General features: G+C 42.4%; 1 protein-coding gene across 1 annotated transcript; it reads right to left on the minus strand.

The window, feature by feature from the left end:
* Positions 1-329: 329 nt before the first annotated feature.
* LOC123739378 (galactose-specific lectin nattectin) lies at positions 330-3,675 on the minus strand. The gene is made up of 7 exons (XM_045713772.1): positions 3,510-3,675; positions 2,763-2,844; positions 2,124-2,351; positions 1,377-1,471; positions 1,058-1,192; positions 607-745; positions 330-456 (listed from the first exon to the last, which is right to left on the minus strand). The coding sequence occupies exons 2-7, from the start codon at positions 2,830-2,832 to the stop codon at positions 389-391; spliced, it is 735 nt and encodes a 244-aa protein (XP_045569728.1). The 5' UTR covers positions 2,833-2,844; positions 3,510-3,675; the 3' UTR covers positions 330-388.
* Positions 3,676-12,003: the final 8,328 nt, after the last annotated feature.

Below are 12,003 nucleotides of genomic sequence, written 5' to 3' on the forward strand. Positions count from 1 at the left end.
TGACCCTGACCCAAGCCCTAGTAGACCTTACATCCTATGCCCTTGAGGATATCGGAGACGATTTGACAGGTGTAAGAAATGTGTGTAAGCAATTTGAAACATAATTAATCAATATGACGATGGTTATGATGATGATGGTGATTTACATCTCTGGATTGACTATGAAAATGTAGACGACAATGAAAAGTATTACAAAGTGAGAAGCAACTGTTTAACATTTCATTTACCAAAGATGTTATGTGGTACTTCACACTACAGAGTTTCATAGTTGGCTCCAGCTGGTGTTTTGTATAAATGACCACTGAACAAAAGGTAATATTGCAGACGGTGCCTTTATTTAAAACAATCTGAGAGCTTCTCCAATGTTGTCTCTCCCAAAATGTGGACATCAGCGCTTTCTGGAACACAGGAAGGGAAATGTAAACCAGCAGGGGGCATCATTCTGACCGCGGGAAGCTGGGAAAGAGAAACAGAAAGGTAGGTATTATTTTTGTTTTATAAATATGTAGCTATAAAAGGAATAAATTCCCTTTAAGGTGTATTTTACTACTATCCAAATGATTGATGTATAATGAGCGGGAGACGAGTCTGGCGACAGCATTGTACCTCCATAATTCATCTCCATGCAATGCTCCCGGCCGTTCGTGTTGTCCTTAATAACACCATGGTTATAGTTAGAGGGTTGACCCGGGGCCCAGTTCTGGTAGTTAAACCTGGACCCGTCACTCCACAGCCAAAGACCCTCCTACAGAGCACACAGGACGATGCATCACCAGCAGACAGTAAACACTATATATACACACTGTAGTTACCTGGAGAAATGTAACCACTCTCAGACTCCTAGACAGAGCTATGGATACCAGGACTGACCATCTATGAGATAAGCATGATTTAACCATGGCTTGAAGCTAGACAGTGTTTGTAATATTAGATAACAAGCTTAGAAAACAAACTGATATGTGGGTTAAGGCACCACCAGGCCTTTATAGGTTCTATTCATCAAGAATCAATGCATCCTATATGTAAAAGGGCGTGTTGAACAAACGGTGCTTCTGACCTTGATGGCATCGTTGGCTCCAATCCAGGTGCGCTGGACTTTCCTGGTACTCTTCCTGATGACAGACTGAAGGAAACGATACTGGGAAAGGCTGTGCACTGACGCCAGGTTACCTCCCAAGCGCAAACATTTCCTCTGGAGAGAGAGAGAGGGGAGAAAGAAAGAGAGACAGAGAGAGAGAGAGAGAGAGAGAGAGAGAGAGAGACAGAGAGGAGAGAGAGTTGTGAGAGACAAACAGAGACACACACACACAGAGAGAGAGAGATGGGAGAGAGAGAGAGACACAGAGACACACAGAGAGGAGGGAGAGAGCAAGTACCTCTGCCTCTGGCCATGTGGTCATGATGGGGACATAGTGATAGCAGTGTGTCTTATGTCTGTGCCAGCCGTTTGGGCAGGCTCTGTGATGCCACTCTGTAGGGGGGAGAGAGATCCCATGAAATAACATTATTTTACATTTTAGTCAGTTAGCAGACGCTCTTATCCAGAGCGACTTCCAGTAGTGAATGCATACATTTCATACATTTTGTGTATTTATTTATTTTTCCTCCGTACTGGTCCCCCGTGGGAATCGAACCCACAACCCTGGCGTTGGAAACAACTGAGCCACACGGGACCGTTACAGAACAGTACGGTCTGTTCCCACCAGACAATCTGATTCATCAAAAGTGCGTTTCAGCTGTTACTGAGCAACACATCACGGCCAACCGCGTGTTGTTGAAAAAATGACCGATTCACTTTGAAAAGTAACTTTTCGGGCAACATGACCAAATTTGCATAGAAATGTGTGTTATAGATCTGTAATTCTCATTGAAAGCAAGTCTAAGAAGCTGTAGATCTATGTGCACTATGTCCACGCTTCCCATTATAACATTTTGTTTTTGCGTCTTCATCATTCGGTTTTAATAACAGCTGAACATATTATATTTGTGGTTATTGAAAATATATTTCACAGCAGTTTAGATTGTACAATGATTCTCTATATTTAGATCTCTATACTTGCTTGTTTTGTAACATAAACTGTCATTTTTACCGGTTATCAGGTTCTCCATAATATGTTTCTCACCTTTCCGTGGACGAATGTGTTCCTCTGAGTCAGATCGATCTTTTGGAGGAGGAATGTGTTCCTCCGAGTCAGAATAATCTGTCGGAGGAGGAATGTGTTCCTCCGAGTCAGAATAATCTGTCGGAGGAATAATTTGTTCCTCCGAGGGAGAACTGTTTTCCTCTGAGTCATACGGATCTTTCGGAGGAGGAACGATTTCCTCCGAGTCACAGCGATTACGCCGATCCCCTACAACAAAAGAGAGACAAAGAGAGAGGGAATATTGAGACAGGTGCTTTTTAAAAGACTTGGGAATCAATTCTATCAGTGTTACAGATTCCATGCTAGAAATTTTAAGGTAATTTCAGATTGAGCAGTTTGCATGCAGCGTTTACCGTGAATGCTGTCTCTGCTGAAGACGGAACATTGCCTTTAAATTTCAAACTGAACGAACCTAGATCAGTTTCAGAACTATGAAACCACAACAGACCTATAAAATAATTATATTTTAGCGAATACGACGGGGGGCCCCAACCAGGAGCTCGGGGTCCAGTGACTGTTAAACCAAAACCTAGGTCACTAGGTGTTAAGGTTGCAACAATAACATCAAATAAAATCTGATGAGTGTGAACAGGTCACCAAAACCTTTGGTCAGAATACCTCTGCTACCCCTTGCATCTCCCAGAGCAAAGACAGCGCTGAGAAGCAGAAGAGTGGTCAACATCGCCATGGTGATAGTCTCCTGAGAGAGAGAGAGAGAGAGAGAGAGAGAGAGAGAGAGACACAGAGAGAGAGAGAGAAACCGTCAAGACAAATTCAGTGAGTACTTCAGAGGGTATGGGAGTGCAGTGTTACCTCTCAAAGAACCTCCAGCCATTCCACTTATCAGACGTATTCCAGATCTATCATCAAATCAGAGCAGATTTAACTAATGAACGGCTTGGGGATTTAGTTGACCTTGATATCAAATCAGTGGAACGGCAGGGGGTACTTGGGAGGTCAGGGAAACCCTGTTTGTTACTTAACTTATGTAACTGCTGAGGCAGCGTTTTCCAAACTCGGTCCTGGGGCACCCCAAGCTGTGAATACATATTCATGTGTACTAGGCTAATCTACTGTAATTGGTAGAAAACATGATACCTGAGTTTTGGCAGCAGACTTGAATTCCTTAGCACAGTAGTTCTTAAACTCGGTCCAAAACGTTCACCCATTTGTGTCCCTAGTAACGAGTTTCCAAATGGGACCCTTTTCCCTATGTAGTGCACTACTTTTGACCAGAGCTACATATGACCAGGGCTACATATGCCCTATGGGCCCTTGTCTAATGTAGCTAACTACAAAGGGAATAGGAGGTCAGTTGGGATGAAGACAGGTACAGTATTAGATGAACAGATGTTGAAATCTCACCTTCTGAAGTCTTCAGTTGTAGCTTCACTTCTTCAGAGATCTTCAAAGGTCTTCACTGGGTCTCTCTCTCTCTCACTCTCTCTCTCTCTCTCTCTCTCTCACTCTCTCTCTCTCTCTCTCTCTCTCTCTGTCTCTGTCTCTCTCTCTCTCTCTCTCTCTCTAGCTCTGTCCTGCCTGTGAGTTGAGTTCTAGTCTCTCTCTCTCTGTCCTGCCTGTGAGTTGAGTTCTACCTCTTCCTCCTCTCCTTTTTAAGGACCCATCCAGCCAGACCCCTCCCTCCATTTTTCTCTATCTCTCTCTCTCATCCTTTACATTGAAATGGAATTTAAATTCACTTCCTGAATTGACTGTGTAATGGGAATATTTAAAATGAATAAAGTTCATAATCATTTTAGAGATTTAAACAATGTTTATCATATTTAAATATGTTCCCTTTCTGTAAGACACACGATGTCCACTGTTCTGTTTGTGACATTTGGGTTGATGTCCACTGTTCTGTTTGTGACATTTGGGTTGATGTCCACTGTTCTGTTTGTGACATTTGGGTTGATGTCCACTGTTCTGTTTGTGACATTTGGGTTGATGTCCACTGTTCTGTTTGTGACATTTGGGTTGATGTCCACTGTTCTGTTGTGACATTTGGGTTGATGTCCACTGTTCTGTGGGGTACTGTCTGTTGAACTGTCTGTTTGTGACATTTGGGTTGATGTCCACTGTTCTGTTTGTGACACTCGGGTTGATGGTCACTAGACTTGAATCAGAATGTTATGGGTTAAACTCCTATCCGTTGATAGTGATTGACGCCAGACTGGAGGTACAAGGACAGAGGACCCTGATTATTATTGTAGTCTCTGAACACTGTGTGATTCTGCAGCAGGCAGCAAAAACCTTTTTCTATTGAACAACAACATTATCTATATAATTCTTACTCGTGCTAATGAATTAACCATGGTGTAGTATTTCATTTGTCCCAAGTTAGCTCACAGATTTGACAGTTTGTTAAAGGAAAGATTCACCCATTTTGAATGTTATCGGGGTTTTTTTCGTGCATCTCTGAGCTATGTTCTATCGTTCCCTGGGTCATTTCATGTTTTCCCTTTTGTAGTTGCAGCCTGGTCTCAGTGACTAGACGTAACATACAGTAAGTCGTACTCTAGGCATAAAACTAAAAGAGAGTGGTAAGTCATAGTGGATGGTTGGGGAGCGTCTAACGCGAATGTCTAACAACCCAACTGTTGCCTGTTCAAATCTCATCATGGACAATTTTAGCTAATTACTATAAATAATATCATAATATATTATATAAATATATATAATTACTATAATTACTAATTACTTTTAAGCTCCTTACTACTTTTGTTGCTACTTTACAACTACTTAGCATGTTAGCTAACCCTTCCCCTAACCCTAACCTTAATGTTAGCTAACCCTTCCCCCAACCCTAACCTTAACTTTAGCTAACCCTTCCCCCAACCCTAACCTTAATGTTAGCTAACCCTTCCCCCAACCCTAACCTTAATGTTAGCTAACCCTTCCCCCAACCCTAACCTTAATGTTAGCTAACCCTTCCCCCAACCTTAACCTTAATGTTAGCTAACCCTTCCCCAACCCTAACCTTAATGTTAGCTAACCCTTCCCCCAACCCTAACCTTAATGTTAGCTAACCCTTCCCCCAACCTTAACCTTAATGTTAGCTAACCCTTCCCCCAACCCTAACCTTAATGTTAGCTAACCCTTCCCCCAACATTAATAACCCAGTGTTTCCCAAACTCGGTCAAATCACATTTATTTGTCACATACACATGGTTAGCAGGTGTTAATGCGAGTGTAGCGAAATGCTTGTGCTTCTAGTTCCGACCATGCAGTAATATCTAACAAGTAATCTAACCTAACAATTTCACAACAACTACCTTGTACACACAAGTGTAAAGGAATGAATACGAATATGTAATAAAAATATATAAATGAGTGATGGCCGAACGGCATAGGCAGGATGCAGTAGATGGTATAGAGTACAGTATATACATATGAGATGATTATTGTAGGGTATGAAAACATATAAAGAGTCATTGTTTAAAGTGGCTAGTGATACATTACATCAGGATGGCAAGATGCAGTAGATGGTATAACGTACAATATATACATATGAGATGAGTAATGCAGGGTAAGTAAACATTATATAATATAAAGTGGCTAGTGATAAATTGATTACATTGATATACATTCCATTTTTCCATTATTAAAGTGGCTGGAGATTTGAGTCAGTATGTTGGCAGCAGCCACTCAATGTTAGTGATGGCTGTTTAACAGTCCAATGGCCTTGAGATAGAAGCTGTTTATCAGTCTCTTGGTCCCATCTTTGATGCACCTGTACTGACCTCGCCTTCTGGATGATAGCAGGGGTGAACAGGCAGTGGCTCGGGTGGTTATTGTCCTTGATGATCTTTTTGGCCTTCCTGTGACATCGAGTGGTGTAGGTGTCCTAGAGGGCAGGTAGTTTGCTCCCGGTGATGCGTTGTGCAGATCTCACTACCCTCTGGAGAGCCTTACGGTTATGGGCGGAGCAGCTGCCGTACCAGGCGGTGATACAGCCCGACAGGATGCTCTTGATTGTGCTTCTGTAAAAATGTGTGAGTGTTTTTGGTGACAAGCCAAATTTCTTCAGCCTCCTGAGGTTGAAGAGGTGCTGCTGTGCCTTCTTCACCACACTGTCTGTGTGGGTGGACCATTTCAGTTTGTCCGTGATGTGTACGCCGAGGAACTTTAAACTCTCCACCGTCTCCACTACTGTCCCGTCAATGTATATGGGGGGCTGCTCCCTCTGCTGTTTCCTGAAGTCCACGATCATCTCCTTTGTTTTGTTGACATTGAGTGTGAGGTTATTTTCCTGACACTACACTCCGAGGGCCCTCACCTCCTCCCTGTAGGCCGTCTCGTCGTTGTTGGTAATCAAGCCTACCACTGTAGTGTCGTCTGCAAACTTGATGATTGAGTTGGAGGCGTGCGTGGCCACACGGTCGTGGGTGAACAGGGAGTACAGGAGAGGGCTAAGCACGCACCCTTGTGGGGCCCCAGTGTTGAGGATCAGCGTGGTGGAGATGTTGTTACCTACCCTCACCACCTGGGGGCGGCCCGTCAGGAAGTCCAGGACCCAGTTGCACAGGGCGGGGTCGAGACCCAGAGTCTCGAGCTTAATGACGAGTTTGGAGTGTACTATGGTGTTAAATGCTGAGCTGTAATCGATGAACAGCATTCTAACATAGGTATTCCTCTTGCCCAGATGGGGATAGGGCAGTGTGCAGTGTGATGGCGATTGCGTCGTCTGTGGACCTATTGGGTCGGTAAGCAAATTGAAGTGGGTCTAGGGTATCAGGTAGGGTGGAGGTGATATGATCCTTAACTAGTCTCTCAAAGCATTTCATGATGATGGAAGTGAGTGCTACGGGGCGGTAGTCATTTAGCTCAGTTACCTTAGTTTTCTTGGGAACAGGAACAATGGTGGCCTTCTTAAAGCATGTGGGGACAACCACCTTAATTCTACAGACACAAGAGTTTTCACCCACACTCTGCACACAGTAGTTTTTCTAATGTAGCTGATGCTCACACACACCCCTCTCCCTTCACATTTAACTGTTTACTCAGCCTCTGCTGAACCATGGTGATGTAGCGTATGGCCATGTCCCAGAGCATCAAAACGACTACATTCCACTGCCGACTGACTGATCTACAAAATGCATCACAAGTTACGACTCATTATCATTCATAGATCAGTCAGTCAGTCACAATTTACCCATGATACATTGCGGTTTTGATCCTCCATTCCTCGATTTTAACAAACGTTCTAAAAACATATATATATATATATATATATATATATATATGTATGTATGTATGTGTATGTATGTATATATATATATATATATATATATATATATATATATATATATATATATATATATATATATATATATATATTCTGGAGGCTACAATCTATCTGTCTGTCGTAACAGATACTGCAGTTGAACAAGCATGACGCAGTCCCTACACTTTGGACACATTTTTTGTGATGATGTAGGGTAATCTTTATAGTTTGCTGTCACGTCTTCAGTTGCTGAAAAAGATACCACTACTTGACTGACTCCTGCACAGCTTAGCCAATGTTTGTAGTGATGATGAATAAAAGGACATAACATCGCTAATTAGACTGCATGTTTGTGTTCCACCTCTGGGCAACCTAAAGTTTTATATCAAGACCGGTAAAAAAAAAAGTCTTGACAATCGAGCTGGTTCGTTTTGCATCGCCCGGCGCCATAGTTTTGCCATAAAAACAAATATCTTGGCGAGAGTAAATAGTTGCATGTAACTCAGCAGCTAAGTAGAACATTAAATCGTTATTACGTTTGCAATACTGACAACAAAGTTTTGTACGAACATGTCGACAAAAGTATTTTGTGTAAAAACATGTAAATAGCTGCATGTAGCCGATAACCCCACCTGAAAAAAAACTACAGGAAGTCAGATCATTGCGTTTCGGTACACCACAAATACATTCATTTCCAATGGATGCTGCGTTGCTTAAATGGGATTTATCGGTTTGACAGAAATGGTAGCAGACAGGTGAATGTTGAACTTTTGTTGCAGACATACACAGATGATGCTGCGTAGCATTTTGTGCGATAATGCTGTAGTTTTATTTTTTATTTTTGCGACGTGTAAATTTGATAAAGCCAACCTACACACCACACAGAACACACTGCAACTGCCTCTGCGAGACAAACGGCAGCGTTCCCTAGACTACCACAGTATGAGTCATAATACCCATAAGACCTAGCGGTCGAACAGGGAAATGGTTCCCAATCGTTCCCTAGACTACCACAGTATGAGTCATAATACCCATAAGACCTAGCGGTCGAACAGGGAAATGGTTCCCAATCGTTCCCTAGACTACCACAGTATGAGTATAATACCATAAGACCTAGCGGTCGAACGGGAAATGGTTCCCAATCGTTCCTAGATACCACAGAATGAGTCATAATACCCATAAGACCTAGCGGTCGAACAGGGAAATGGTTCCCAATCGTTCCCTAGACTACCACAGTATGAGTCATAATACCCATAAGACCTAGCGGTCGAACAGGGAAATGGTTCCCAATCATTTTTCCACCATACATTTTTTCCCATAGGGGATTTTTAGAAACACTTAAAAATAAGGTCTGTTTCATTTTTTTATAAAACGTTTTTTTTTTCTCACCTTTATTTATTAATGTAGGTTTACCATGACGTGACGTTTTGATAACCATGTAAATCCCTCTTTGACAAGGTGACTTTTATCAATATATTCGCCTGTATTTACCCCCCCCAAAAAAAAAATACTATAATATGCAAATTAGTTGCTAATGTGGCTTTCATAAAGAACTACAAATGATGATACTGCTGAATCGAGGCAAAGGTAAGAATCTCTGGATTCACTATCTAATGTTTGTTAAATGTAGTCATTAATAAATTGGCAAGTATTCTTTTTTTTTAAATGGTATCTGGTATTTCCAAGCGGTCTCCCGTCCCAGGACTAACCAGGCCTGACTATGACCAGGTGTATACAGGTTTGTATGACCATAAGCTTATTTTCTTTACCCCGTTTTGACCCTTGGCTTATATTTGCAACTCCTCAATGGGCTCGGAAAGAGGCGAAGGTCAAGTCATAAGTCCTATCTTAAATACATACACCGCCTGGCCACCTAATTCTCATCACACTGCTCTCTTAACCCGGATGTCAGCCGCACCAATGTGTCGGAGGAAATACCTCCACTGTGGTGAGATATATACGAAATGAAGGTAATTCTCGTGTATCAAAAGGCAATGACGATTTTGGTGTGATCGAGGCGTGAGATAAGAAATGCAACAGTTTGGTGTACAACATGAAGTTTGTAGGAAATCCCCCTTATGCTTCATAGACTACTGAGGGAACGTAACAGACCCGTTTAGTGTACAACATGAAGTTTGTAGGAAATCCCCCTTATGCTTCATAGACTACTGAGGGAACGTAACAGACCCGTTTAGTGTACAACATGAAGTTTGTAGGAAATCCCCCTTATGCTTCATAGACTACTGAGGGAACGTAACAGACCAGTTTAGTATACAACATGAAGTTTGTAGGCTACACAACCAGATAAAGCCGATCAAGGAGGGGGAGCGGCAGAGGAGTACTCAGCTACACACAATATATCCAAATCCACAGCCACTGGGTTGTGAATAAGGGCCCAGATTTCTACTCTGAGACGCTGTGTGAATAAGGGCCCAGATTTTCAGTGACTGTATTGCAGTACATAAGTACTGAATGCAATCAAACGTCATATTACACCAGACATGTTCAATAATTTCGATGCCAAGCCTGAACAGAGGAATCTAACTGCAATGGGATCAAGGACCTCATTGTTTTGGTTCTGAGGTCTCCATTCCCTTGGAGCACAGGACCCGATGTTCTAGCCTTGACGACGACCTGACGACAACAAAACTAACACATCAAACATTCTGAAACAATTGGGATTGTTTACTCATCGTAACCTAGATAGAGTTACAGAGGACAAGCATAACATCTTTATTAAGGTGACAGAACTACACTACTAACACAACTACACACAGCACTGTACTACCAATACAACTACACACAGCACTGTACTACCAATACAACTACACACAGCACTGTACTACCAATACAACTACACACAGCACTGTACTACCAATACAACTACACACAGCACTATACTACCAATACAACTACACACAGCACCACACTACCAATACAACTACACACAGCACTGTACTACCAATACAACTACACACAGCACCGTACTACCAATACAACTACACACAGCACTATACTACCAATACAACTACACACAGCACTGTACTACCAATACAACTACACACAGCACTGTACTACCAATACAACTACACACAGCACCGTACTACCAATACAACTACACACAGCACTGTACTACCAATACAACTACTGTGTTTGTTTGTGTGTGGGTGTGTATGTTGGTTGTTGATAAGGCTCTGTGAAACTCACAGGGAGATTGGGGGGGGGAATTTACTTCTTTCACCATTCTGTAAAACTTGATTATGTGGATCACAAAGGTGGGTCATTACCTAATAATAAACCAGGTGATGAGAGAGTAATAATTAGTTAAGGGAAATAAATAGTATATATATATATATATAAATGTTATGTAGTGGATGAGGAGCTTTGAAAGTCATTCCTCAGCCTGACGTGTTCCCCCAGTTGAAGAAGGCCTAATAGCACGACGGGTATAGAGACTCTTCAGGAGGAACGGTCACGTGTGTTTGGGTAGGCAGAGCGGTTCAGAGTTTCAGCGAAATCAGGGGGGAAGTGGTACTCGTCAAGCAAGTACCACATACGTCCTTTCTTCGCGCGTACCGCGACGTCCTTTACAGTAAACGTGAAGCAGTTGAATGCAACATTCTGATATGTCTGAAATGACACAAACGTTCACTACTGTGTGCTTTTCATAATAGCTTACACTTCATATGTTTTGATCAATTCATTTCAGGTTGTTAAATGTACTAAATTATTCGTCTGAGTAAAACTGCACCAGGCTGGACATCAGCAAGCTGCTATGTAGCCCAAATAACTCTGTATATAGTGCCCATAGGCTTCAGTGAAAAGTGGTGCACTATATAGAGAATAGGGAGCCATTTGTAACCAAGCCAATGAACAATGATAATTCTATTTTCTTAAATTCCTCAAGAGGTTGACGAGTTTCATTTGTTTTGAATTTCATAAGGAAGTGTGATTAGAATGTACTTGTCACGTACTGTTCTCTCCAGATAAAGGTGGAAAGCTGTCGACTTCAAAGTAAACAGATTCTTCTGGCATCGCTACAGTGCGTTGATAAAATAACCCCCAATCAAACCAGTAGCCTAAACTACGGCAGACTCTGTGGCTTCAGTTGGCTGCAATAGATTGCTTTTGGTCTCTCAGTCAACTATTACCAAACAACTATTCTGTCATTCAATGTGGGTTCCCGAGTAGTGCAGGGGTCTTAAGGCACTTCATGTCAGTGCTAGAGACGTCACTACAGACACTCTGGTTCGAATCCAGGTCGTATCACAACCGGCCGTGATTGGGAGTCCCATAAGGCGGCGCACAATTGGCCCAGTATCGACCAAAACCAAACTGTTCTAGTGTAACAGTATTGTTTTCCTTGCTCAAACCAGGGATCCTTTGATCTCATCAGCAACCATCACTCACAAAGAATCATTACCGATCGCTCCCCATGTGGAGCAAAAGGAAACATCTAGGTCTCAGAGCGAGTGACGTGAACGCTAACTAGCTAGCCACTTCACACCGCTAACTAGCTAGTCATTTCACACCGCTAACTGGCTAGTCACTTCACACCGCTAACTGGCAAGCCACTTCACACCGCTAACTAGCTAGTCATTTCACACCGCTAACTGGCTAGTCACTTCACAC

This window comes from Salmo salar, unplaced genomic scaffold (assembly GCF_905237065.1).
Source record: "Salmo salar unplaced genomic scaffold, Ssal_v3.1, whole genome shotgun sequence".
Lineage (NCBI taxonomy): Eukaryota > Metazoa > Chordata > Actinopteri > Salmoniformes > Salmonidae > Salmo > Salmo salar.